Source organism: Salvia splendens, chromosome 22 (assembly GCF_004379255.2).
Source record: "Salvia splendens isolate huo1 chromosome 22, SspV2, whole genome shotgun sequence".
NCBI lineage: Eukaryota > Viridiplantae > Streptophyta > Magnoliopsida > Lamiales > Lamiaceae > Salvia > Salvia splendens.
In genome coordinates, this window is record NC_056053.1 from 3,344,408 (window position 1) to 3,371,685 (window position 27,278).

The window sequence follows — 27,278 nt, forward strand, 5'->3', positions numbered from 1 at the left end:
CCGGAAAGAGTCCGGGGAGAAGACCGTAGAGTATTTCCATAGTATTTTGAGTAAGGATACTGTGATATCCCTACCCGAAAAATACTTTTTTCCTGGGGGGAAGGCGGTGGTACCTGACAGTGATCATAGGGCTGACTCCCCGCCGGAGGGTTACGCCACCGTGTACGAGGCCTGCTTAGAATGCGGGCTTCGTTTCCCCCTCCCTTCTGCCTTTATAGATTTACTAGATTTTTTTCAGCTTCCTTTAGGCCAGGTGACTCCGAACTCTTGGAGGCACTTGTCGGCCTTCGCTGCCGAACTCCGTAGGTTAGGAAGGGATTTGTCTTTGAAGGCGATCCTTAAATTCTTTCAATTTAAGAGGAAGGGGTCTTGGTTCTACTTGATCCCTGTACAGCCCTTTAGGGCCTTTTGTAAAACGAAGTGGCCGAAGTGGCAAAACCGCTTCTTCTACTATGATAGGACCGCGGCTCCTAGTTTTCCCTGGAGAGGGCCGAAGTCCGTTATCCGTCATCCTCGGCCTGAACCGTTGGACGAGCTCGATGGCGAGCTCAACAAGATTCCCATAGTTAGGAAACAATACACGGAGTCTGAGCTCGTCAAGGGCGACGTCGTGTTCGACATCTCGTCTTCGGACGAAGAGGCCGAGGGTGAGGATTTCTCTTTATCTTTATGCTCTACTGCTTTAACGAAGAAAACTAACCTTGCTTTCTTGCTTTTTGGCAGTGTACATGTTGAATAAGGCTATCCGAAAGTCCTCCGAGCTTGTGGAGCCGGAGAGGCAGAGAGCCCCTCGCTCGGCGTCTGAAGCCGAGAAGAATCCGAAGAGGCAAAAGACCTCTTCTTCGGATCCGAAAGAGCCGGAGCCGTGTTCGGCTAAAGGGAAGGGGAAATTTCATGAGTCCCCAAGAGTGCCGGGGAAAGACCTGGTCATCTCCGAGGTGGTTGCAGACATCCCGGAACACGTCCCTGAGCCTTTTCAATGGCCGACGAATTTTGTGGAGGTAAGCTTTTTGACTTGGCTTCTTTTCCACATTTTTTGATGGCCCTTCTGTTGACTTTTTTCCTTGTTCATCTTCAGAGAGCGAAGCTCGTCTCCGTGGAGCTCTCCAAAGCATCCCACGACTACGAAGAGATGCAGAAGAAGTTGCATCTTGCTCGTAGTCTGGCCGAATAGGCTGAGGCCAAATTTGAGAGGGCCCGAGCTGCTAGGATCTCGGCTCAGGATGAAGCTCGGTCAGCCAAAAACCAGCTCATCATCCTGCGAGAGCAGACGAAGCACCGGGAGGCTCAGAAGGAGGCTGCCGCCGTGGCTGCCCAGGGGGAGGCTCTCCGTGTTTACACGGAGAAACTCTTTTTGAGCAGCCAGTTCTCGGCCTTTGTCGGTAGTCTGGTAAGGCTAATTACCGATAAGGGCGAGCAGGGGGCCGACGTCGTGCTGCCTCTGTACAGCCGAGAGATAGCAGCTCGGCTTCAGAATCTGCCGCTCCTTGAGGAGCTCGCTTCATCCTCGGTCCTGCTTTCTGCAGACCGAGTCCGGAGTTGTCGAGCTGATCGGGACGAGAACCTGGAGGCTATCTTTGCCTCCGTGGGACCCGTTTCACCCGCTTCGACTTACAACGGAGAGGGTGAGGCCGAGCCGCTGGAGCTGGAGGCCGAAGTCGAGCGGGCCGGGCATCCGGAGAAGGAAGCCGATCAGGAGGCGGAGGCGAGGCCGGCAGGATGCGAGGCCGAGGCTGAGGTAGCTCAGGAGAAAGAAGCTGAACCAGACCGAGGATCCGGAGACGAAGCTGGCGGAGTATGATTTCGTCTCCCTTCTCTTAGTCTAGTTTCTTCCTTGTAAAATGGCCTTGAAGCCCTCCTAGTGTAAAAAATTTTCCTTGTGAATGAAAAATTCTCTACACTTGTCTTCGTATAGCTTTTCGTACTCGCCTTTATTCCTGTTGTATTTTACTATCTGCTCGGTACAGCTGCCGAACTAATATAGCTGCTTTGTACTCAAGGAGATGGAGATACTTCACTGGAAACGGCTGTACTCTTCGGCTTTAGACGAAGCTGAGAAAAGAGCTATAGCCGATCAGACGAAGAATGACGAGCTTCTGGCTCGTTTAGTGAAGCTGGAGGCCGATAATAAGGACTTAGAGTCCGATAAGAAGGATCTGGAGGCCGAGCTGAATACGACCATTGCTGAGAGGACTGCGTACGAGGATTACATCCGTGTGCGCGGGGGAGTGACCATATCAGATGTTCAGAGTCGAGTTGACGAACTGTGGGAGGAATATCATGTACTCCGGAGGAACAATGCGCTGGAGAGCTCGGCTTGCCAACAAGTTGTGAAATCATTACGGCGCTGGGCTTCTCGGTACGACATCATTCTTTCCCGGCGTCCCGCAATCGAGAGATTCCTTAGGCATTTCCCGCCAACAGATGCTCGCACTCCAGATCAAGCCTCTGGTTCCCTTGTTCAAAATCCTACTCCAAGTCAACAACGAACTCCGGAACAGCCGGAAACGTCAAGATGAGAACGGGCTCAGGAGCAACCGGAATCGTCAAGACAGGGACGGACTGAAATTCGCCGAGGAGTTGTGACTATGAGCGAGCAAGATCAGCAGATGCTTATTGCAGAGACTCTTCATCGCCGAGGGGTTAGAGCTTCTGGGGCTCGCGGAAGAGGTGTTGGGTCGAGGATAGCATCTCGTCGACCTGCTTATTCTTCATCTGCTCGGAACAACCGAACTCGGCTTCCAGAGGATTTTGCAGATAGGTGGCTTAACTTCAGCAACCCTGGACAGTAGAATAGTCCTTTGTAATAGCGTAACGCCATTTTGTAGGGTAGCTGAGTTGTATGCCGAACAAGATTTGAAAAATGAAATTTTGTTTTCGCTTCTAACACTGTATTTACAGCTTAGCGAAAAAATTTCATCGTACTTGTCCTCGGTCTTATGAAGTAAACTTCTTTGACCGCACTTGGTCCTTGGTCTTGTGAAGTAAACTTCTTTGACCGGACTCGTCTTTGGTCTGATGAAATAAACATCTTTGACCGGACTCGTCTTTGGTCTGATGAAATAAACATCTTTGACCGGACTTGGTTTGTGTTCTAATTTGGCGATTTTTGTCGCCGGGATCGAACTTTCCCTTGTCCTAATTCGGCGAGTTTTATCGCGTGGATCGGACTTTCCCAGTTAACCGAAGTGGTCTTATGCAGTAAACCTCTTTGACCAGACATGGTCGTCCCCGGTCTTATGAGGTAAACTTCTTTGACCGAACTTGGTCGTCCTAATTCGGCGAGGTTTATCGCGTGGATCGGACTTTCCCTTATTGCAGTTCGTTTCAGACGAAGTGCTTATTTCTTAAGCCGAATTGTGGTCTTGTATCTTCCTGAGAAGCTTGGACTCACAATCGTTGGCTTATTGCAGTTCGTTTCAGACGAAGTGCTTGTTAAGCTGAATTGTGGTCTTGTATCCTCCTTAGAAGCTTGGACTCACAATCGTTGGCTTATTGCAGTTCGTTTCAGACGGACTGCTTGTTAAGCTGAATTGTGGTCTTATATCCTCCTTAGAAGCTTGGACTCACAATAGTCTTTAATAATCGATCTAAAAAGGGGATCAGTCTTTAAAGAACGATATACCTTGGTACCATTTGTAAGAGACGACAAGCACATAGAGACAAAACACATAGAGAAAAAATGAAAAAGATGAAAGAAAAAAAACTTTAAACTTTTTATAAAACGACAAGTAAAAGGTACAAGTAAAAAACAAACAAATAAAAACATGTACCCCTATGACCGAACTAGACACAAGACAGACTGACCGGACTTTGTCTCTTACAAGTGGAACTTCTTGAGGTTGGAGACGTGCCATGTTCGGGGTACTTGTTCTCCTGACATGTGAGTCAATTTATAAGACCCTTTGCCGAGGACTTCTGACACCCGATATGGACCCTCCCATGCGGGTTCGAGTTTGCCCAGCTTTTCTGCTCGGCTTACTTCGTTGTTTCTCAAGACGAGATCTCCCACTTGAAATTGAAGCTTTTTCACCCTTTGGTTATAATACCGGGATACTTGCTCCTTATACTTGGCTGCTTTTATGCACGCCAATTCTCTTCTTTCTTCGGCGAGATCTAGTTCTGCTCTCAGTCCGTCGTCATTCATTTCTGAGGAGAAATTTAGAGTTCGGGGACTGGGTACGCCGATCTCCACCGGAATTACGGCTTCAGTGCCGTACACCAGACTATACGGAGTTTCACCGTTGGAGGTTTTGGGTGTAGTTCGGTAGGACCATAGGACTTGAGGGAGATTTTCTACCCATTGTCCTTTGGCTTGTTCTAACCGAGCTTTTAACCCTTTCACCAGAATCCGGTTCGTTACTTCCGTTTGTCCGTTTGCTTGGGGATGGGAGACCGAAGTGAACCGCTGTTGAATGTTCAGCTCTTGGCACCAATTCTTGAACGTCTTGTCGGTGAACTGAGTCCCATTATCCGAGATGAGGATGTGGGGTATGCCAAATCGGCACACTATGTTCTTCCAGACGAAGTCCAATGCCTTTGAGCTCGTTATCGTAGCTAATGGTTCAGCCTCCACCCACTTCGTGAAGTAGTCCACGGCAACGATAAGGAATTTCATTTGCCGAGGAGCTTGAGGAAGTGGTCCCACTATGTCTATGCCCCATTGCATGAAAGGCCAAGGGCTTTGCATAGTGTATAGATCGGTCTGCGGCATCCTTGGGACATTTGCATGAATTTGGCACTTCGTACACTTCTTGACGAGCTGCACTGCCTCTTGTACCATGGTTGGCCAATAATATCCCCATCTCAGAACTTTTTTAGCTAAAGCTCTGGCTCCGATGTGGCTACCGCACGATCCTTCATGAACTTCTCTGAGGATGTAGTCCGTCTCTTCTGGTCCTACGCACCGCAATAACGGCTGGAGGTAAGACTTTCTAAAGAGGACTCCTTCATGAAGTTCGTACCGAAGTGCTCGGCACGTGATCTTCCGAGCTTCTCTCTTATCCTCGGGCAATTGTCCTTGATCCAGATACTGCAAGATCGGCGTCATCCAGTTCGGCGAGCTGGATACTGAGTGTACCTCGGCTTCATCAATGCTTCGGTGCATTAATTCTTCCGCCTTTGAGCTCGGATCTGAGGCCAACTTACTTAAGGTATCTGCTCGGCTATTTTCCGCTCTGGGAATGCGGATTATCCGAAAATAGGAGAAACTTCGGCTGATGCTTTGCGCTTTGTCCAAATACTTCTTCATTCTCTCGTCACGGGCTTCACTTGTACCCAACATGTGATTTACTATGACTTGTGAATCACAATGGACTTTGAGAGATTTGACGAGCAGACTTTGCGCTAACTGGAGTCCGGCCAGGAGGGCTTCGTACTCGGCTTCATTATTAGTAGTGGGGAATAGGAACCGAAGTGAGTAGGCTACCTCGTGTCCGTCGGGAGCGACAAGTAAAATACCAGCTCCACTTCCCATCTTGTTCGAAGCTCCATCTACGAACCCGCTCCAGCAGTCCGGCGGCTCTACTTCGGATTCCAAGGGCTGTGCTAGTTCGGCACTGGCAGAATTCTTCTGTTTGGCAATAACAGGAATTGCTTGATCGAACTTCGCTTCTGCAAGAAAATCTGCCAAGGCTTGTCCCTTGATGGCTTTCCGAGGTAGATATTCAATTGTGTGCTCTCCCAACTCTATAGCCCACTTGGCGATTCTGCCTGATGCTTCTGGTTTGGTCAACACTTGCCGAAGTGGCAGATCAGTTAAGACGCATACCTTGTGAGCATAGAAGTATGGCCGCAGTCTCCTGGCTGCATTTACTAATGCCAGAGCAATCTTTTCCAGAGGTTGATACCTGGTTTCTGGACCTCTTAATGCTCGGCTTGTAAAGTAGATGGGAAGCTGCTTTAGGCCTTCTTCTCGTACAAGCACCGCGCTGATGGTTTGATCCGATGCCGCTAAGTATAAGAATATTACTTCGGCTTCGGTTGGAGCAGAGAGAATAGGAAGCTCGGCTAGATAACTTTTGAGCTCGTCAAAGGCCTTTTTCTGCTCGGCTCCCCACTCGAACTTTGGTGCCTTTTTCAACACCGTGAAGAACGGCAGTTGCTTTTCGGCTGCTTGAGAAAGGAATCGATTCAGTGCGGCTAGACATCCGGTTAGCCTTTGCACGTCATGTATGGACTTCGGCATCGCCATGTTTTGAACAACTTGAACTTTTGAGGGGTTTGCCTTGAGTCCGTCCTTTGAAACCCAACAACCCAGAAACTTTCCCGAATCTACCAAAAAGGTACACTTTTGGGGATTAAGTTTGAGGTTGGCTTTCTTGAGCACGTTGAGAGTGGACTTGAGGTTGTGCTCGTACTCCGAAGTGCTTTTGCTTTTGACGACTATATCGTCAACATACACTTCGACCTCCTTTCCAATCAGGTGCCGAAAAAGCTTGTCTACCATCCTTTGATAAGTGGCTCCGGCATTCTTTAAACCGAATGACATCTTTTTATAAGCGAAAATGCCGAAATCAGTAATGAAGGCCGTTTTTGAAGCGTCAATCTCATCCATTAAAACTTGATGGTATCCTTTGTACAGATCAAGAAAACAAAAAATTTCAAAGCCTATCAAAGCTTCTACTTTTTTATCTATGTTCGGAAGGGGATAGCAATCTTTGGGACAGTGCTTATTTAGATCGGTGAAATCTATGCACATCCGCCATCCTCCTTCCTTTTTCTTGATCATGACAGGATTGGCCACCCACGAAGGATACTTCACTTCGAATAACACATCCGCCTTCAATAATTGACGGACTTCGTCATGGATGACTTGACTTCGTTCTGCCGCAAAGAGTCTTTGCTTCTGTTTTATCGGCCGGACCGAAGGATCAATATTTAACCGATGAGTGATTACCTCGGGGGGCACTCCGGTCATGTCCAACGGAGACCATGCAAAGACGTCTTTATACTCCTTGAGGAGCTGGATGGTTTTTTCCCGAAGTAGAGGCGTTCCCGCGAAGCCGATCTTAACCGTTCTAGATGGATCGTCTTCGTACAGCTGAACTGTCATCGAATTCGGCTCCGGTATGACTTCGGTCATTGCCTCTGACTCCGGCTGCTGTGATTGCTATGCTTGGTGGTGCCGATCTGACTGCTCGGCACTTCTAAGCGCAATTTGCAGACATTCCTTTGCTCTCTTTTGGTCACCTCGGATGACCGCTATCCCTCCTTTAGTAGGGATCTTGATGGTGAGGTGATAAGTGGAGCAAACGGCCCGAACTGTGTTGAGCCAGTCTCTTCCCAGGATGACGTTGTACGGGGACCGAGCTTTCACCACGAAAAACTCAATCATCGTACTGGAGCTAGTAGGCGCTTTCCCCACCGTGATCGGAAGGCTGATAATACCTTCAGGGCGGGTGTCCTCCTGGGCGAAGCTCTTCAGGGGAAGCGGAGCCGGACTGAGCCGAGCTGGGTCCACTTCTAGTTTGTCGAAGCACTCTTTAAAAAGAATGCTGACTGACGCTCCTGTATCCACAAACACCCTGTGGATCAGTTTGTTTGCCACTCCGGCTTGGATGACAATGGCGTCTTGGTGAGGAGAGATGGCCGGGACGGGATCAGCATCCGAGAACGTAATCACTTCGTCCTGCTTCAGCCTTTTATGCGTTGGCTCCTCTCGATTGGAGCCTCTGCGCTCTGACTTTAGGGACGACTTGGTCTTCCCGGCAGGGAGAGCGTCAATAGTCTGGATTACTCCATCATATTGCGGCTCGTCATCGTCTTCGGGATCCGGCTGCCTTTTCGGATTCTGAGGAGCGCAGTTCGCACCACTCTGCTTCTTATTCTTCTTTGGCTGCTTGCTTTGGTATTTTTTCAATGTCCCTGCCTTCACAAGAACATCGATACCTGCAGCCAAGTTTCTGCACTCCTCGGTATCGTGACCGTGGTCTTGATGGTAGGAGCAGTAGTAGCTATCCTGTGGTCGGCGCGCGGCTGATTTCGTCATCCGCTTTGGCTTTTCGAATAGGTCAGAGTGCAGTTCGAAAATTTCCGCTCTCGGCTTGTTCAGCGGTACGAACTGAGCGGGCGGCTTCTCGGGATTGAGACGGGGTCCCAATCTGTCTTGCACCGGAGCCCTTTGAATTCTTTCAAATGGAGTCCGGCGAGGATGCCCCTGATCGCTATGATCGGGCTTCCTTCTGTCTCCTCGGGTCGATGAGCTGTCTAACGACCGTTTGCGACGGTCTGCCTCATCGGCCCGGGAGTACTGGTCCGCAATGTCCCACATTTCCTGAGCTGTCTGCGGACCGCACTCAACGAGTTTCCTGTAGAGAGCTCCGGGCAGGATTCCATTTTGGAATGCCGAGATGACAAGCAGATCGTTGAGATCGTCTACTTGCAGGCATTCCTTGTGGAATCTTGTCATAAAGTCGCTGATTTTTTCGTCGCGACCTTGACGAATGGAAAGCAGCTGAGCCGAAGTGATTCGGGCTTCCGCTTTTTGAAAGAACCTCCTGTGGAAGGCATCCATTAGATCTCGGTAAGATCTGATGCTGCCCTGGGGGAGGCTATCGAACCACCTTCTCGCGTTCCCGATGAGCAGCTCGGGAAACAGCTTGCACATGTGGACCTCGTTGAGACCCTGGTTCGCCATGTTATATTGATAGCGCCCCAAGAAATCGTGAGGGTCCACGAGCCCGTCGTAAGTCATCGACGGAGTTCGGTAGTTCTGTGGTAGGGGAGTTCGGGTGATGTCGTCCGAGAACGGAGTCTTCAGTGCTCCGTACACGGCGAATCCGATATCTCGTCGGTATGGAGGAGATTGAGTTCTCCTGTGATTCCGGTACCGAGGAGGAACTGGAACATGTTGGGGACGGGGATTCTTTCTCCTGGGAGATGCGACACTACTGCGGTAGTGACTTTCTTGTGCGGAGGGAGAAGGAGAATCCGCCGTTTTCGTCTCCGGCTGCTTTTGGCTTTTTCGCAGGAAGGTTAAGAATTCCTCCTGCTTCGCCGCCAAAAACTGCTTGACAGCCTCATTCAAATCGGGCTGCTGGGAAGACTCAGTGGGACGATTTTTGGAGCGGCTTGTTCCTTTGGCTTCAGACGCCGAGCGAGGGGCTCTCTGCCTCTCCGGCTCCACAAGCTCGGAGGACTTTCGGATAGCCTTATTCAACATGTACACTGCCAAAAAGTAAGAAAGCAAGGTTAGTTTTCTTCGTTAAAGCAGTAGAGCATAAAGATAAAGAGAAATCCTCACCCTCGGCCTCTTCGTCCGAAGACGAGATGTCGAACACGACGTCGCCCTTGACGAGCTCAGACTCCGTGTATTGTTTCCTAACTATGGGAATCTTGTTGAGCTCGCCATCGAGCTCGTCCAACGGTTCAGGCCGAGGATGACGGATAACGGACTTCGGCCCTCTCCAGGGAAAACTAGGAGCCGCGGTCCTATCATAGTAGAAGAAGCGGTTTTGCCACTTCGGCCACTTCGTTTTACAAAAGGCCCTAAAGGGCTGTACAGGGATCAAGTAGAACCAAGACCCCTTCCTCTTAAATTGAAAGAATTTAAGGATCGCCTTCAAAGACAAATCCCTTCCTAACCTACGGAGTTCGGCAGCGAAGGCCGACAAGTGCCTCCAAGAGTTCGGAGTCACCTGGCCTAAAGGAAGCTGAAAAAAATCTAGTAAATCTATAAAGGCAGAAGGGAGGGGGAAACGAAGCCCGCATTCTAAGCAGGCCTCGTACACGGTGGCGTAACCCTCCAGCGGGGAGTCAGCCCTATGATCACTGTCAGGTACCACCGCCTTCCCCCCAGGAAAAAAGTATTTTTCGGGTAGGGATATCACAGTATCCTTACTCAAAATACTATGGAAATACTCTACGGTCTTCTCCCCGGACTCTTTCCGGCCAGAAGACCCCTTACCGCCTCTCCTACTGCTACCCGACTCCGAAGAAGAAGAAGAAGAAGACATTTTTCTTACTTTTTGAAGGTGAAGAAAGTCTGAAGAAATTCTTGAAAGCGGAGAGAGAATTTTCGCAAAAAAGAGAGAGTGCAGAAGAAGCAGTCGCAAAAGTGCTTCAATGATGAAGAAAGGAGGTATTTATCAGATTCGGCGAAGATTTCAAAATCGTCGCACCGTTTCGAATCCCACCTTTTCAGGATTCAACGGCCGGATTTTACTGTCGCATTTAATGCAAGGCACGTCCCCTGACGTCAGCCTCCCCCTTACCGTTATCCAGAATGCCGAAGTGACTCACCTCGCCGAAGTGATTCACTTCGCTTTTCGGGGGGGGTAGTGATGGGGTACGAACTAAACCCTAATGGCAAGCCCAATAACAGTGACGGCCCATCAGCCCAGAGCCCAAGAAAGAGTATCTGTTCGGCACGACCAAAGAGTTCGGACTCAGCCTACAGCTCGGTAAAAGCCGACCAGTCAAGCTCTCCTCTCAGATCGGCAAGAGCTGATCGGTAAAGTCCAGCAGTTCGGTCTCAGCATTCGACCGAACTAGGAGTTAGTGGACTCATGAAAGGCCTCCACGACCTCCACTATACCCACGATCTATTTAGTGGTACGAAGCAGTTATTGAGCAGTTATTGCTCACCCACGATCTTGTTAGTGGGGCTGCAAACCACGATCCTAGTTCAATGTATAAATAGAACTTAGATCAGATAGAAAAAGGTTAAGCTCTCTAGAGATAAAATATCATATAGCAAGTCTGTGTTGTAAGCTGTAATCCCAGATCAAGCAATACAATCTTGCCCTCCCTTCTTCCCGTGGACGTAGATTTACTTCAGTAAATCGAACCACGTAAATTCTCTGTGTCGTAGTCTTTATTCTCTACCAGCATTTACTAACATCAGAAATTCGCGGATCCATCAAGATGTTTTGTTAATATTTTAATGATAAAGAAATAGTAAATAGATTGAAATACCTTTTATGGGTTTGAAGATATTTTCATCCTCAAAAAAGTTTGAAACAAAAAAAAGTAGTTAAAATGATATTAAATCGAAGTTCAGGAACCTTTGAAGATATTTTCAATATTATGGACCAAAATTGATACATTGATAAAGTTTGCGGGTAAAACAAATGTTCTCGATATGCTTTATTCTCACTCCATTTAATTAATAAAATATTTATTTTTTAATCTTCGTATCCATAGGAAATACTCCTATACTATGGAGGGTGTACTTTTTAGTTCATATATCAAAATTAGTACTTCCTCCGTTCCATTAGAGTTAGAGCATTCTTTTGGGCATGTAGATTAAAGAAAGTGCATATTTAAAAAGTTAAGTGGAGTGAGATTGAGAATAAAGTATAGAAGAAAATAAAGTAGGAGATTGTAAAATAATACACAGAAAGTAAAGTAAGAGAGATAAGTGTGTTGACTTTTAACAAAAGAGGATATGTGCCAACTCTAATGAAACATCCCAAAAAGGAATATGTTTGGCCAACACTAATGGAACAAGGGAGGAGTAGTACTCTTTTATTTTTTGGAAATATTTTTACCACACATTACACTATTCATTATGTAGGTCCTACTATCCAATTGCACTATCTTTTTTCTCTTTCATACTTTACTAATTTCACGTTAAAACTCATATGGTTCTCAAAGTCCAATTTTAAGAAACGAAGATAGTCCTGATTAATAAATAAATTATTAATATTAGAGTCATTTTATTAACAATACTAACTTTTCCACATGAAGTGATGATATCGATAATTGCCCAAAGTTTCTGGGTTTAGGGCATCATTAACCACATCCCGGATTCGGGCCCCAAGTCCTCTCCACGTCATCATTCTCCTAAATTTGAGTCCCGGGCCACAACTTCTCTAACCCTGCAGGCCCCAACCCGAGCCGCAACTAATAAATGACAATATTCACAACTCCAACTTATTTTACTCGTAAAATAGAATACGTTGAACAATTATAACATGAGAAATTCATTTTTAATACAAAAATAATAAATTATAAACTAAAAAATATAAAAAAAATTAGAATATTAAAAAAAGTGTAAAAAAAATAAATTTTAAAAAAACAAAAGTGCAAAAAAATCTCGCCCCTCTCCCTCTCCATCTTCTTCCTCTCCCCCTCCCTCTTCTTCCTCTTCCAAATACATAAAAATTCAAAAAATTGGTGAACAGTAGCGGCCCAAACCCCCTCCAACCGGAAGCTCCATCGCCCGCCAGGCCGGACCCCGGGACCGGCCTGGGCCGGAACTTCCTCCCGTCCAACGCGCGTCTCGGGCCGGGACTCGCGATTTGCGGCCCGGCCTGTTGCGTTAATGATGCTCTTATTGTTGGCATATGTAGAAACATGAGTAAAATTCTTATAAATTTTAGAATATTTCTAAAAAGAAAAAAAAAACTGACCAGAGATGCGACCATAAAAAATTAAAAATCAATAAAGCATCATTCTTGAGTTGTCGGGAAAAAATCATCATTTTCGGACTACTAAAGTAAACCATGCAAAAGAAAATGAATCACAAAAATGAAGAATAGAGAGAGATATCATGTTTATTTCAATCAGCCATCAGTGTTTGTTTGTCACAATCAATCATTAAGTAAATAAAGTTGACTTATCATCTAATGAGTTCTAATTAGATGAAACAACAAATCACAATGATATCAAATCATATAAAGCTATGTTTCACAATGAGAAGACACCTTAGTGAAAATACAAAGTTTAATTGTTACAAAATTGACTGTTGATATTAATAATCTTATCTTAGCAGTATCATGCAGTTAAATCTTCATTGCATAGTGAATTTATTTTGTAAGTAATAGTACAATATTCTTTATTTGGAGGGACAATGACTTTGCATGCTCATTTACTTTCTCCAAATGGAAGATAGAAAAGATGGAGTAAGAATAAATAAAGGCAGTTGTGCAGTTTTCCTTGTATACGAAAGGTATTCATTTTCACCTCCAAACGTTTATTTTGAAGACTTTCCATGTTTGGATGAAAGGGAGAGGAAATGTGGGCACACCCTCATTTCTAGCCATTCATCCATTTGAGGATATTATTGTCCTAGGTGAAAAGTTTAAAGTGATATATATACAATGTATCCACTTGTTATTAAATCGGATCGAGACTTGTCGATTTTACTCTCTTTTTTTATAGTGAATTAATTTAAATTTATCTGTGGTCCAAATTTTCAAATTCGTAGGAATCACTATGATTATGGAAAATCTATTAGTGTTATTTACAATGCTGACAATAGAACTACTTCCAAAAGACTTGCATATGATATAGAGTTTGTAACAATCGATCCCTTAAACGCCAAAGTCCTTTTTGGACAATAATGATCACGATTGGTTAAATATAATGTTGTCATTTATATTTAACATGTTCACATAAAGAGAACTATTTTCAATATCATTTCCGTGGCTTCAACAATTTTTGGCCCCGGTTTATTTCGATTTAGAGCCAAAAAACGTCGATTACAGTTCCTAAACCAAAACCAACGGTCCGAATAAAACCTAGCAAACCTAGAGACAGCCATTAAGCTTGGACTTTAACGATAGTCTTGAAGATGTGAAATATAGATTTACTTTTCAAAAAAAAAATTTTCTCGTGCTATATATACAAAAAAACGCACAAAACATTTTCCAGCATTTTCAACACGAGAGACATACAAATCACCGGCCGAGCTCAAACGAAGAAGACAAAACAGGCAAGTATGAAGTGCATCATGGAACAGAAGAATCAGATATAGGCTTCACTGAATCACTGCAGCTTATGAGATAGGGATGTTATTGTTTTTACCTTTCTTACGTCGCCAAAATAACCTCTTGAAGAAACTCATGCCACCATGTTTCTTACGAGGGACAATGTCCATTGAAGCAACAGCCGTTTTAGTCTTTTGTTCATGATTCATCCCATTTGGATTAGCATACTTGGCCAAAAACTCTGTAGCCTCATTGGTATTAACACTGGAGTTTGCAATTCCATTGCGATTCTCATTTTTAGTATTGGGAGAAGCACCGCGAGTATCATTGTCCTCAGCCAGCATTTTGTTGAGTAGGGATGATTGCCGGCAGATATTTTTCGCAGAAAGAGGAGAGCCAGCAGGTGCAGATATAACCTTATCCAAAAGAGCTGCATTACTAGGTGAAGCCAATGCCTTTAATTGCTTCCCGAGATTTAGGATGGTTTCTTGGCACTCAGCTAATTTTTCTGAAGCTGCAGTGATCTCCCAATCCTACAACATGCATGAGATAAGTCATGTTCTGGATATAGATCTTAATGTATCATGAGAAGCAAGTGTCTTAGCTCAATTAACATGAAACGTTTTCGCTGCATAAGTTTTCACGTCAAAAAAATTATAGGCTCGTTTTCTTTGGTAGCAAATGTATCATAAAGAAAAGGAGATATAACAAAAGACGAGTAATTTTTATCACGTTTTAATCCCATGTTCTCTATGGTGCAAAGTATGGAAACATATTATCACATCAATAACTCAAGAATTGAAATGAAAACGAGGGCAAAAGGGGCTACTCAAAACTTTTTCCATCCTATCTGGTGAACAAATCCACCCCGACAAAATATGTGAAATAAGTAGAAAAAGGGTTCAAAGATATGTTTTCCACTCTTTTCCATCAAAGAAAACGCACCTATATCTATGATATTTTGAAATGACTAAAGATCTAACTAAAGCATGTTTCTTAGAGAGATAAAGATGATGTTCAAGGAAGTTAGTTTACTCATAGATGATGCTCGGCAGCTTAAGAACATGGTTTTCTTTCATGAAGCTAATGTAATGGTTTCACCTTTCCTGCTATTCTCCTGGAATTGTTTGATAACTTCGTAAAAAGTTATAGCATTGCATACACAAGGTTGCTGGGGACTTAATCGACTTTGTAATATCTAAAACTATCACTCATGATTTAAAACTTGACCAACATCCTAAATTTTTGGATATCAGGTGCCATAGATTGAATAGGGATAACTTACATGTGAGAGTTGCTTCTCCTGGTGTTTTCCGCCATCTGGAACTTCCTTGCTTGCCATACTGAAAAGCGATTTTTTTTAGAAAAAGTCCCAACTACTTTACAAATGAAAAATCATAAACACATGTACCTTTTTAGCTGTATCTGCAACTCATGGCATGTTTCTTCCAGTCCCTTAAAACAGTTGTTTTTATTTTTCAGCTCATTTTCCAGAAGTGAAATCCTTTCACAGGCTTTTACTCGTTGTTGATTACTTTCCATAAGATGGGGCTCAAGGTCTTCTTTTATCATCTTTTGCTTTCCAAATATCCCCTCCGATTGCTCTTTACCTTCCATTTCTGTGTGAAGATTCGTATTCCCATTTTCAGATTCTTGAGGTTGAATAACGAGGCACTCACGCATGGAGGTTTCTGAGCGAAGGCAGCCTTCTGAACCTGTGGCATCTGCTGATTCCTTACTTGTCCAGTCAACATTCCATATTTTAACCTCTTCCTTGAAAGGAGGCTGAAGCGTCTCCATTTTACTAGTAGTGTTAGGCAAGTGGCTAACTTTGCCGCTTTCTTCCTCACTCTCACTGCCTGAATCATCCCAATCTAAATGATTCCTGATAGCATCCTTCATGCTTGAAACGTCCTGAAGGGAAAAGCAGTGGCTCATGATCCATTCTAAACTCGAAGCTATCTGGAGGACAAACTGTTCGAGATTTGCAGTTCCAATCAAAAAATCATTGCATGTTTCAACAAACTGCTGCAAAATGGCAGAAAACTCATCAGTTTTCCACTGAAACACTCGAACTGTGTAGCCTGTTGGGTTCCCTGAATTCTTATCTATACCATTATCTTGAGATTGTACATTTATTCCTTCAAGTAGTTCAAGAACTTTACGTATTGGTATGCGGATATTTGGCCGAACTTTCTGATCACTCTCCTCTTTGGCAGATAGAGTTATATTATTTCCATTCTCCATACTTGAAATTTCATTTATCTGAACATTATCGCTTCTTCCATTATATGACGCCTCAGCATGATGAGCACTTGCAATGCCGCAAAAAACAGTAGAGTCTAAACCATAGTCGGCCAAAGCAGATTTGATATCTTCTAGTAAATCTTGAGGATTTCGTTGAGATGACTGGCTATGCTCCAAAAGCATCATCACCAGGTCACCAACCTTTTCAGGAGTTCCATTTCCTGCTACACACCCGGAACGAGTTTCCTTCTTTGGGCTAACATGTTCTGATGGGATATCACATATTGGCGCACAGCCCCCAGCGAGTTCAGATGAAAAGTTAGCACCGGATGGAATTCCAGGACTACCATGAACTTCTTTACTTAGTTCAGAGGAACTTTTGGGTCTTCCAGCTGGATCATCGAGTGAAAGTACTGCTAACTTTTCCATCTCAGCAAAGTCATCCATGAGATTCATGTCTGAAGTTGTCATATGGCTATGAGATGGTGTACTTAATTGTTTCTCATTTTTTAAATCCTCGAGATCCAATATCATAGTAGAAGAGCAGGATTCAGCACAACTAGATTTGTCATAACTGCCCACCTCAGATGAAGCAGCTAGTGAGTGATCTTGCACAAAAAATGGGTATTTACCTTGTTCTGCAGGTACTTGGCCTTTAAGTGGTTCTCTAATAAGCTATATAACACCGATACGCCACCCTGTTGCCGTATCACGTATCGGATACGTATCCGATACCGATACGCAACGGATACACCGTCGATACGTATCCTGGGCGTATCCGCGAGCTGGGCCGTATTGGGCCGGGAAACCTCAGATTCGATACGTATCCTTCGGCGTATCCGCGAGCTGGGCCGTATTGGGCCTTCATCCTCCTCTATCTGCAAAGATCTGAGGTTCTCCTCTTCGAAATCAACGTCCATCTCTGTCGAAGAACTTCGCAACTTTCAATTTACGAACTTCAATCCGATTTGGGAACAAAATTGACAGTTAATCGGATATGAAGAAGAAGAAGAAGAAGAAAGGGGAGGCGCCACTATTGCCTCAACTAGGGATTGAAGAAAATTGGAAATGGGAGAATGAATTGGGCAAGAAGTAGTCACGATGGAAAAGGAGTATATTTGGGGCTCATTTTTTGGGCCAATTTATTACTCCATTAACTTTGTCTAATTTTGTAACTATAAATAAATATTTTGATCAATATTATTGGTAATATGGATAAGTATAACCAAAAAATCGATGTGGTGTAATCGACCATAAAAGAAATTGACTTTAGCTTTTAATATTTTGTAATTTTATTATTTTTATTTGTATAATAACATTAGAATATCTATTTTGTAATTTATTATGCACTATTATTATTTATTAAAAAAATAGTTAAAACGTATCCGCGTATCGGGTTGTTTGGGAAAGAGCCGTATCCGCGTATCCGTATCCTTCGGATACTGATACGCGTATCCGTATCCGTGCCGCATAGCTAATAAGTCCCGCAGCTCGTGAAAATTTGGAAGATGTACGAGCATATGTGTTCCGAGAAATTTGAAGCTCACTTGATTTCTTGTTAAGGGCTTCTTTCAGAGCCTTGTTCTCTTCTACCATGGTATACAATTGCTCAGTCAACAAATTTATCCTCTCACTTGACACCTCAGGAATCATTTCAGAGGAGAATTCCCCTGAATTGGCAGGAGAAAGATTCGACTTTCTTTGGTTCATTTCAGCATGGTCCTTAGCAAGTGATTTGACTTCATTCCTCATTTTCGCCAAAGTTGCCGGCCCAGGCAACCTTTTCTGAATAAGGAGACGCAGCCCTTGACATTCTGATTCTAATTTTGCAATCTTTATCGCACTTTCATGCTGATGCTTTTGAGCAACATCAGCTATTCGTCGATTGAATTCTCTCTCCTCGTTACGAATGTCAAGCTCCTTTTCCAAAACATGAACCTCATACTTCAGAGAGGCATTTTCTTTTTCAGTTGCTTCTGATCTTAACAAAAAGGTATTTAAGTCGGCCTCTAATCGACTTCTGTATTTTCCCAAGTCTTCAATCACCTTGTCATTCCCTGATAAAGCATTACTTAGCTGTGCATTTTCAGCATCTAGTTTGGCAAGTTTTTTACTTGCCTCCACTATCTGTTCTCGTAGAGCAATCTGTATCTTTTCAAAATCTTCAGATGATTTTGTCAATGCACCATGAACTCTTCTCTCCTGCTCTTCCCGAACAAATCGCAGTTGATGCATACACTCCTTCAGTGCTGCATCCAAATGCTGCACTCTTTCTTCAGAAGAAGCTTTCTGCTGTAACACTCTATGAAGTTCTTGTTTTAAACCTATAGCTTCTGTCTCTGCCTTCTCCCAGCCTAAACAAATAAATTAAAGATGCGAATTGAAAGCATCAGCATCAAAGTCCAGAAATCCTTCTCTGCACAATGAATATGCATAATGCAAAAAGGACACGAGAAGATATTTAAAATACTGTTAGACAGTAGATCACCTAAAATAGCCTCCTCTGCAATTTTGACCTGTTTCTTCACTATATTATCCTTGGCAATACAATCAGAGTGGGAAGATGAAAGCCTTTCATTTAATATCTGGATATCTTTTTCAAGACATGTCTTCTCATTCGTAAGTTTCTGCACCTGTAAAACAATATCTTCATTTCCTTCCATCTCAGGCAACAAAAGTCTTGAAACAGGAGTTTCGGCAAACAATATTAATCCATATACGTTTCCCTGTGTCTGTCCTCAAAGCACTAGGCTCGATGCAATACATCACTTGTTACTTTAGAGAAATAGAAAATAAAGAAGCTTCAGCATTCGAAAAAGCTCCCGCATATAGCATCAGTGATATGGCTTAGAACAAGATTATAATTGAATTGCCAAACTCACCAAACTAGTGACTGTTGGCCTAATTAGAAAACACAAATTATGTACAAGACAATGCCAACATCATCCAGAAGGAATTAAACACAAATAAGAAACAAGAACAGAATTAAGCCTATGTAGGAAAAGAAAAAAAAAAGCAGACCTCAGTTAATACTTCTTCGTTTTTGCCCAAAGAGTTGCCTGCTTTATCAGCTACTAAAGTCTTCTCAGTAGACTTTTTCTTCCAAAGCCATGACTTTTGATCCATTGTGCTATTTTCCAGCTACGATCGATTCAAATGATCACATTATACCTGACAGAATGATATTACACCCAATTACCATTAATCACATGTTCAATTATCTGCCCTAATCACTGGTCCTCACCAATCATTTTCCTCAAAAAGACAAAAAAAATTGGATCACATCACAAATCAATTAGCCTCAACTAGTCGATCACTTTCAACACAAACGAACAAAAAAACACAAATAACATGAAATATACCGAAGAGAAGGAAGTGGATATTTCAAATACATTGGGCAAGCTCACGGAATGCTAATCGAAAAGAGATGAAAACTAGAAGAAATGGCGGTGCAAGTGGCAGCGCAATTTTGAAAAGCTGAACTACTTTTCGATTGAATAATGCAATTAATAAATTAGCTTTGAGCAAAATGCAGTTCAATCCAAAAGTAATTTTGAAAAACGAGGTCTTCTCTCTGTATTTGAATGGAGTGGATCTGACATGTGAGTGATGCGCTGATCGGGTTTGGTTTGAAAAGGAGTGTGGGCGGGTTGCTTTAACCTGAAGGGCAGGGAGAGGGAGAGGGAGAGGGAGAGGGAGAGGGAGAGGGCTAATTTATGACGATGCCTTCCACCAACCATACATCCATTCATAGAAACGTGCGCCTACAGTAAGCTTCTTCTTTTCGGACAAACACTACACCATCTTCTAGATTTTCATTTAAAGATTTCATAAAATAAGTTTAGCTATTTCCTCTGATTTGTTTCTTTTGACTAAAAATAGTAGTATATTAGTAATAGTGTGGTTAATGTTTCATTCTAAAAATTTAAAAGATCCCAATTTTTTTTATATTTCATTTGTAAAAGTGGATGTTACTTCTTCCACTTCCGCATTATAGTGTCAATGGGTTTATGGAGATTCGTTGTTATTGAGTTTGGGGTTTTATTTGATCAAGATGGGTGTCACACTAAAATTGGTTTCTTAGTATTTTTTGCTTCACACCAAATTTTCGTTGAATAAAATAGCCATATAGTATGTGATAAAATTTGAAGTTGTGATGAATTTAGAAAAAAACTTCTTTGAAAGGAAAATTTGCTTTTTCAAATTTTTATTGACTTATTGTTGTTAGACATACCAATTATGGTAGCGGAATGGTAAGCAACGTTTTAAAACGAATTAGAGACCTGAGTTTGAGGTTTGATCCACGCCAATGCAGTTTAGTGTTTTTTGCCTTTTCAATGTAATGAGCATCCGCAATAGGGACGTATGTCCCGACAGACCTCCTAAAAACATCTCTTGTGATATCATAAAGACATCCCACAACACTGTCACGTCATAAGGACATCCCACTGCACAATAGCGGACATCCCCAAGGACATCCCAACGGACAAGAACAATAATCAAAATTCACAAATATGCAATTTACTGAATTAATATTTCGACATGAATACGAGGAAAATGCAACCATTTTATTTTTAAAAAATCGGAAATTGGGACGTCCTCCGGGACGTTCGTCGTGTCACCGCAATAGCGGACGTCACGACGGAAGACCCGACGGACGTCCGTGTCCGTCTCGTTCGTCGTTATTGCGGATGCTCTTATTGTTGTTTGCTAGTAGTGGATTGATTATATCGTCCTAATTTTTAATTTACTCGTGAGTACTTTTTGTTCTATAATATCACTGAGGACTTTCAAAATTACTCAGATTGTGGATATGGGGCGATCTCCAAGTCGGCCACTATAGTCTCCAAAAAATTGGATTCTGCTTTAGACACATCCTCAAAATTTGGATGTCAAATTTATTCCTCTTTCATGTCCAAAAGTCTTTCATAATGTACAAGAACTATTATAGTGGCTATACATCAATTCACGTGCTCAATAATAAGTACTAGAACACAGAGTGTCCGAAAGAGAAAGATTGGAAAACAATGTAGAAAATGTACTCTCAATAATAATCTCGAATTCAACAACACATCTTCCCATTTGTAGAATCAAATGCGCGTAAGAAGAAGTGTCAAAAGTGTTACGAAAAACAAACAAGAACGGCACGGCCTGGTAAACGGAGAACCACTGATAGGCCCTTCTCGTCTCTCTGTAGGAGATGACTGCGATGGAGGCGGAGGCGAAATCACAGGCACATCACACGTACCAAATGTTGCATTTGCCTGCACCCATATTGATACTAACTCATTACTCACTTTTCATTAACAAACTGATAGTTTACTTTCTCCACTAAGAATATTTCAATCACATTTTTCTTAATTTTCGTATTTTATTAATTTTGTATTAAAACTCTGTCGCATCCACTACTAACACTATTGGTAATGGACAAAGGGAATAAATAACAATTGGTTGGGGGTGCTCGTGCCTCCCCTAGCACCCCCGATTCGATATTTTCAACACTCACAAGTCACAAAGCAAGAAACATGGGTGCATACCTTGCAATAGGCAATGTTGGCACAACCACAAGTTAGCTGACCATTTGCTTGGTCGACGGCCTCTGCTGCCCCCCCACCGTCGCTCCTCTGCAGCCAAGAAGTTTTAGACATAAATATTTCTGGCATTGCTGAATTGGTTGTGTTTGAAAAGCAACATAGTGAGAATAGTTTTAGTACCTTGTAAAAATCAACTGCAATGAAATTAGGCCACCGGTTGCCGCTAGCAGAATAACAAGTTCTCATCATGCTAATCAAGTCCGCAGAGTTGTCGACGCAAGCCTCAGATGTATTCGGATTGGTCGGAAAGTAGTTCATCAGCACCAGCGACCTTAACGACGTGCTCATCCCAGATGACTCGGACCGACTAGGGCAAGAGCTTCCTTTCATTCCATCGTTCCCATCTACATCATATTTACGACAGAGTAAGGGTACGATTTCCTTATTTGAAAACAATGGAAATATATTCCTAGCAGTGGCGGAGCCAGAAAATTTTTATTAGGATGAGTATTTTGGACATAAGGTGGACATGGACAGAAATATTTATGATAGTAATATTTTTTAACTCACATTGATTTTCCACGACGTAGTTCCATTCATAGGCGATCCCTTCGGAGGATTCCTTGGATGACTTAGAGGTGAAGACGACGAGACGTTGATTCTTCTGTGCCATATCGTCCACCGTGGGCCAGTCTTGGCCGTTTCTAGGCATCCGCGAGAGCGGGAACAAGTACGGGGTGAGGCCAGATGCGTTGAACACTCTGGAGAGGCCTCGAGACGAAGATACGTAATCTTCAATAAAGATGGTCACAATCTCTGTGGGGTTTCCTTCAAGGAACACTTGAATCTCTTTCAATACATTGATAGCTGGTTGCTGCATATACATTAATTAATTAATTAATTAATTAATTAATTACCACAAAAATTATTTAAGGTTGTTGGAATCCACAAATATATGTGTATGTACTTACAAATGCTGTCACATTGAAACACTGGCCGTTGAAGGAGTGGCACAACCAAATGTCGTTGTTGAAATCGTACAAATCAAGCATAAGTCCTCGAACGCCATTCTACATATCCAAAAATTGAAATTATATTTACATATAATATGGCACCTTTAACAAACCATTTTTTTCCTCAAATCCGAGAAATACAACTCCAATTATAGACAAAAGTGTGATTTGTATTTCTATATAATTCTAATATAAAAGTATCAATTAATTGCTATTAGAAAATGATTTTTAACCATACTCTTAGATCTGATCGCATCACACAATTATATGCATAGGAGTCCACCTCTGTCCCAAAAGGAAAAATTTAATAATTTATAGGACATGTTCTACCAAAATAACTTTTTCGAACAGTGGTCCACTTTTTATATCACCACTTTCATTTTTTTATATATTTTTTTGAATTTCGTAAATTTATTCTTTTCAAGTTTACTGTCACTTTCATTCGATAAAAATTGATTGTTAATGATGATAAATTCATAAACAGAGTACGTATATGACTTTTGAAAATTCTAGTTTTTCATAAATAGTAGTATTATCAAATCAATTACTCTAATATTATATACTCCTAATATTTTGATTTTATTTTCGTAATATAGATATTATTAAAACAGTTGAACACAATTAATATATGAGACAGTGAATATTATCCCTAAGTTACCACCTCAAATATGTGATCATGCCTACAGCAATAAATAATGCACTCATAACTAAGATTAATTTGTAGAAAACATAACATAAAATTGATTCAGTCCAACTAACCACTAAAGTAGCAAGAGTTGTTGATAGGCACATGACAAGTACAATGAGTAGAGCAGGATTAGGAGGGTATATACTCCTATTTTAGACCAAGTACTATAGTGTTAATAACTTAAAATTATGAGTAAATAAAAGTGTAATTAGTGCTTACTTTGAGCTGATCAGTGATGGAATCCTCCTGATTGGTCGGAGCTAGAAGAGACGACCCGGTACCCGAATTTGACCCGGTCCGAGCAAACGAATTATGGGTAGTCAGCCATGTGTAATTGTTAAACGGCAGCCCTTTTACCTGTTCAAGCTCAAACTAATATACACATCATTTTATTCGTGTTTAACAAAAATAACATTGAATAGTAGTATTGTGTTGATACCGCGGAGGTGGGAATTATCGGGTGGATCCGGGTGCACCGCGGTCTAGTGTTGCCATTGGCCGGGCAAGTTCCGCATGTTAGGCCGGTGTCGCAGTTGTTGCTTGTTGTTGAACATGTTTCACCAATCTGTTCAAAATGTAAAATTCAATCCAAATATAGCAATTTAATGTTAACTGACATGTAAAATGGAATCACCTTGAGAGAGGATGAATAGCCTAAAAGGAAGAAGGCTATGAATAAGAACAGTGTTGTGTGCAGAGAATTTGGACCCTGCATCTGAAGCTGTCTTAAAATTTAAGAGAGAGATGGAGGGATTTGGTGGCTTGTGAATAAATACTTGAAGGTTTAGATTTTAATTAGGACATACTGTATATTTATGGAGCAGTTGTGCTTTTGAAATTGGACTAATTACCTCTGATTTATATATTTATTGTGTTGGGTAAATGAGGATTATGGTCTCGGGTGGCAACTTTTTCATTGGTATTTATTAACGCGTTGGAGCATCTCGATTGCTTTGATTTTTATTTGTTACTGAATACTTTGATTTTTATAAACTTTCTTTTATTCTACGGTTGTTTTTTGACGGAAATACTTTTTGACAAAATAAGTAATTTTTTCGAATTAAAATAATCAGATACGAAATGAATAATCGAAGTAAGTCTAAAGTTTTATTTGGAAGGGAGCGATTTGGGGATATGATGTATTTTTCTTTTAAATGTGACCGTAGAAGTAAAAGTTAATTCGAAAATTATTAAACTAAAAGTAGGGGTGTGCATTCGGGTTTCAGTTCGGTTTTTTGTCAAAACCGAACCAAAACCGAAAAACCGAATTTAGTTCAAAATCCAAACCGAACTGAACCCGAAAAACCGAAAACCGAACTTAAAAAATCGAAAAACCCGAACAAAACCGAAAAAACCGAAAAACCCGAAAAAAAAAATATAGTATTAATATATATATGTGTGTAATTTATTTTATTTTATATATACTAATAGAATATTTATATATAATATAAAATTAATAATACATATAATATATATAATATAGTAGAATTTATTAAAATAATATACTATATATTATATATAATATAATATATTAAATTAATAGAATATATATATAATTCGGTTTTTCGGTTTTTTTCTTCGCCCGAACCGAACCGAACCGAAAAACCGAAATTTTTATATTTTCAAAACCGAACCGAACCGAAAAACCAAAATAACCGAATTGAATTTCAAAATTTCGGTTTGATTCGGTTCGGATATTCGGTTTCCGGTTTTTTTGCTCACCCCTAACTAAAAGATAACTCAATAACCTGTCGATTCTAAATATGAAATACTCCATATTAACGAAAAAATAATATTTTGGAGTTGAGTCATTGAAAAATCGGTAAATGGCAAATGGATTTGCTAGGATGATGGGTTTGAATCGAGTATACATTCAAGATGAGACGTTACTTTGATATCAATTTTATTCTAATTTTGTCGGCAAATTCAAAGTTTTGCCGTCGAATAACTGTGTTAATTAATTTAAAAGGGAGAATAAAGGTATAGTAGTAACTTTTTTTTAGCAAAATTGAAGCTGATTAATTATAAGGGAGGATAGAGTATAACTTTTTTAATTAGCAAAACTGAAGCGCACGTGTAATGATAATATGGTCCATAATATATAGGTGTCTTGATTAATGTCATAATGAAAATTAAATTATATAGTAATTTGTATCTTCCTAATTGACTTGATATCTTCATATACATACACTTATGATTATACAGTAATTTGTATCTTCCTAATTGACTTGATATCTTCATATACCTGATGAAGGCATGTATTCATTTCTTTTTTTTATCTTTTGTTCTTTATTCTTTTTAATCTCAACCCCACGATTTTATCATTCGACGGTTAGATTGGTGCCACGTGTCATTTAATAATGCAGATTTTCAGTTGAATAATGCACACCGACTAATAATGCATCATTATAGTTTAATAATGCCGATTTTCAGTTGAATAATGCACACCGACTAATAATGCACCATTATAGTGTAATAATGCAGATCATCTGGACGGTCGACCCATATTAAGAAGAATAAAGGATCTAAGGGATGAATAGGAGAATAACGCTCCCCCACTTATGAATATCATAAGATTAAGATTAAGATTCATAACAGGCCCAAACAAAAATGTATAACATGTCAATATGAGACATTTATTCGTTTAACTTGTGAAGTCTTTTTTAACATTATTTAAATATATTAGAACTAGCATCTCCAGTGGTTATGGACATGCAATAGCCCTCCCATAGCCTTGTCACTGCCACATCATCAGCACTAAAATCCTCCTGCCACATCATCTGGACATGCAACTGGACAAGCAACTAGACAGGCAATAGCCCAGCCACATCACTCAATTATGAAAAACAAACAATTAATAATCACACAAAATACGGAATTAAATATTCGACACATATACGCAAAAATATACTATTTTCATTTAAATTAAAAGGTACATTTAAAAAAATTACATAATTTTAAATAAAAACTAACTCCTTGCAATCCTCCGCGCGCACAACTCTTCAATTAAATCCTTTTGGAGTCGAATATGAGCATCCGTTTGACGCATGTCGGCATGTGCTTGGAGGAGGGCTTCTTCATCGTGAGGTACCCCACCTCGTACGTTGGTGGCGGCGACGTCGTGACTTGGACCTGCTTCATTATCGCCGTTGGCCCAATTAGTCAGTTGTACACCTTCATCTTCGACAATCATGTTGTGCATGATAATACAGGCGTACATTATATCAGCAATGCAATCGACATTCCACAAACGCGTTGGTCCCTTAACTGCAGCCCATCGAGCCTGAAGCACACCAAATGCGCGCTCCACATCCTTTCGCGCCGACTCCTGCCGCGTCGCAAAGTAGGCCTTCTTCGCATCTGATGCGCACCGGATCGTCTTCACAAAGACGGACCACCTAGGGTATATCACATCCGCCAAGTAGTAGCCCATATCATGCTGGTTGCCGTTGGCGACAAAACTGATGGCCGGACCGACGCCGTGGCACTGCTCGTTGAAAAGGGGTGACGAGTTGAGGACGTTTAGGTCGTTGTTCGAACCGGCTATCCCAAAATACGCATGCCAAATCCACAGCCGGTAATCAGCTACGGCCTCGAGGATCATCGTGGGATTCTTTCCCTTGTAGCCGGTCGTGTAAAACCCCTTCCAGGCAGCGGGACAGTTCTTCCACTCCCAATGCATACAATCTATGCTGCCTAACATTCCCGGGAACCCATGCTGATCCCCGTGCATCCGCAGCAGATCCCGACAATCTCCGGGGGTAGGCTTTCGGAGATACTGATCACCGAATACTTCAATCACGCCCTGACAGAAATACTTCATACATTCAATGGCAGTCGTCTCACCGATGTGGAGGTATTCGTCCCACATGTCTGCCGAAGTCCCGTCGGCCAACTGCCTGATTGCCGCAGTGCACTTTTGAATAGGGGTGTGGCCGGGTCTGCCAGCCGCATCGTGCCTGAAGCGGAAATACAGATATCGATGCTCAAAAGCGTTAACAATACGCATAAACAAGTCCCGCCTCATCCTAAAACGGAGCCTGAAATGGTTGGCGTTAAAACGCGGCTCCTCTGCGAAGTAATCTGTGAACAGGCGCTGATGTGCAGCTACATGATCACGATCAACCACTTCTCGACGGTG

The 27,278-nt window shown here is 42.0% G+C and overlaps 2 protein-coding genes across 3 annotated transcripts; both read right to left on the minus strand.

Annotated features, from left to right (window-relative positions):
- Positions 1 to 13,508: 13,508 nt before the first annotated feature.
- Positions 13,509 to 19,693, minus strand: LOC121787302 (filament-like plant protein 7). Its single transcript, XM_042185991.1, has 6 exons — positions 18,924 to 19,693; positions 18,391 to 18,535; positions 17,378 to 18,256; positions 15,067 to 16,567; positions 14,941 to 14,998; positions 13,509 to 14,188 (listed from the first exon to the last, which is right to left on the minus strand). Exons 1-6 carry the CDS (start codon positions 19,026 to 19,028, stop codon positions 13,724 to 13,726), a joined length of 3,153 nt encoding a protein of 1,050 aa, XP_042041925.1. The 5' UTR covers positions 19,029 to 19,693; the 3' UTR covers positions 13,509 to 13,723.
- Positions 19,694 to 20,801: 1,108 nt separating this feature from the next.
- Positions 20,802 to 23,898, minus strand: LOC121787301 (PI-PLC X domain-containing protein At5g67130-like). Of its 2 annotated transcripts, none has more exons than XM_042185990.1 (8): positions 23,772 to 23,898; positions 23,577 to 23,702; positions 23,357 to 23,494; positions 22,408 to 22,506; positions 22,007 to 22,310; positions 21,617 to 21,840; positions 21,440 to 21,526; positions 20,802 to 21,166 (listed from the first exon to the last, which is right to left on the minus strand). In XM_042185990.1, exons 1-8 carry the CDS (start codon positions 23,850 to 23,852, stop codon positions 20,993 to 20,995), a joined length of 1,233 nt encoding a protein of 410 aa, XP_042041924.1. In that variant the 5' UTR covers positions 23,853 to 23,898; the 3' UTR covers positions 20,802 to 20,992. The 2 variants fall into 2 exon arrangements, with proteins under 2 accessions (XP_042041924.1, XP_042041923.1); XM_042185989.1 differs by having other exon boundaries at positions 23,357 to 23,509.
- Positions 23,899 to 27,278: the final 3,380 nt, after the last annotated feature.

Excerpts from the sequence above, each read along its gene's own strand:
- LOC121787302 (XM_042185991.1), bottom strand. The coding sequence starts at position 19,028 with ATGGATCAAAAGTCATGGCTTTGGAAGAAAAAGTCTACTGAGAAGACT. Across the intron at positions 18,536-18,923 it reads ACGAAGAAGTATTAACTGAG|GTGCAGAAACTTACGAATGA; the intron begins GTCTGCTTTTTT and ends ATTGTTTTACAG. Across the intron at positions 16,568-17,377 it reads ACGAGCTGCGGGACTTATTA|AACCACTTAAAGGCCAAGTA; the intron begins GCTATGCGGCAC and ends AGCTTATTAGAG.
- LOC121787301 (XM_042185989.1), bottom strand. The coding sequence starts at position 23,852 with ATGCAGGGTCCAAATTCTCTGCACACAACACTGTTCTTATTCATAGCC. Across the intron at positions 22,311-22,407 it reads GTTTCAATGTGACAGCATTT|CAACCAGCTATCAATGTATT; the intron begins GTAAGTACATAC and ends ATGTATATGCAG. Across the intron at positions 21,527-21,616 it reads TTGCAGTTGATTTTTACAAG|AGGAGCGACGGTGGGGGGGC; the intron begins GTACTAAAACTA and ends TCTTGGCTGCAG.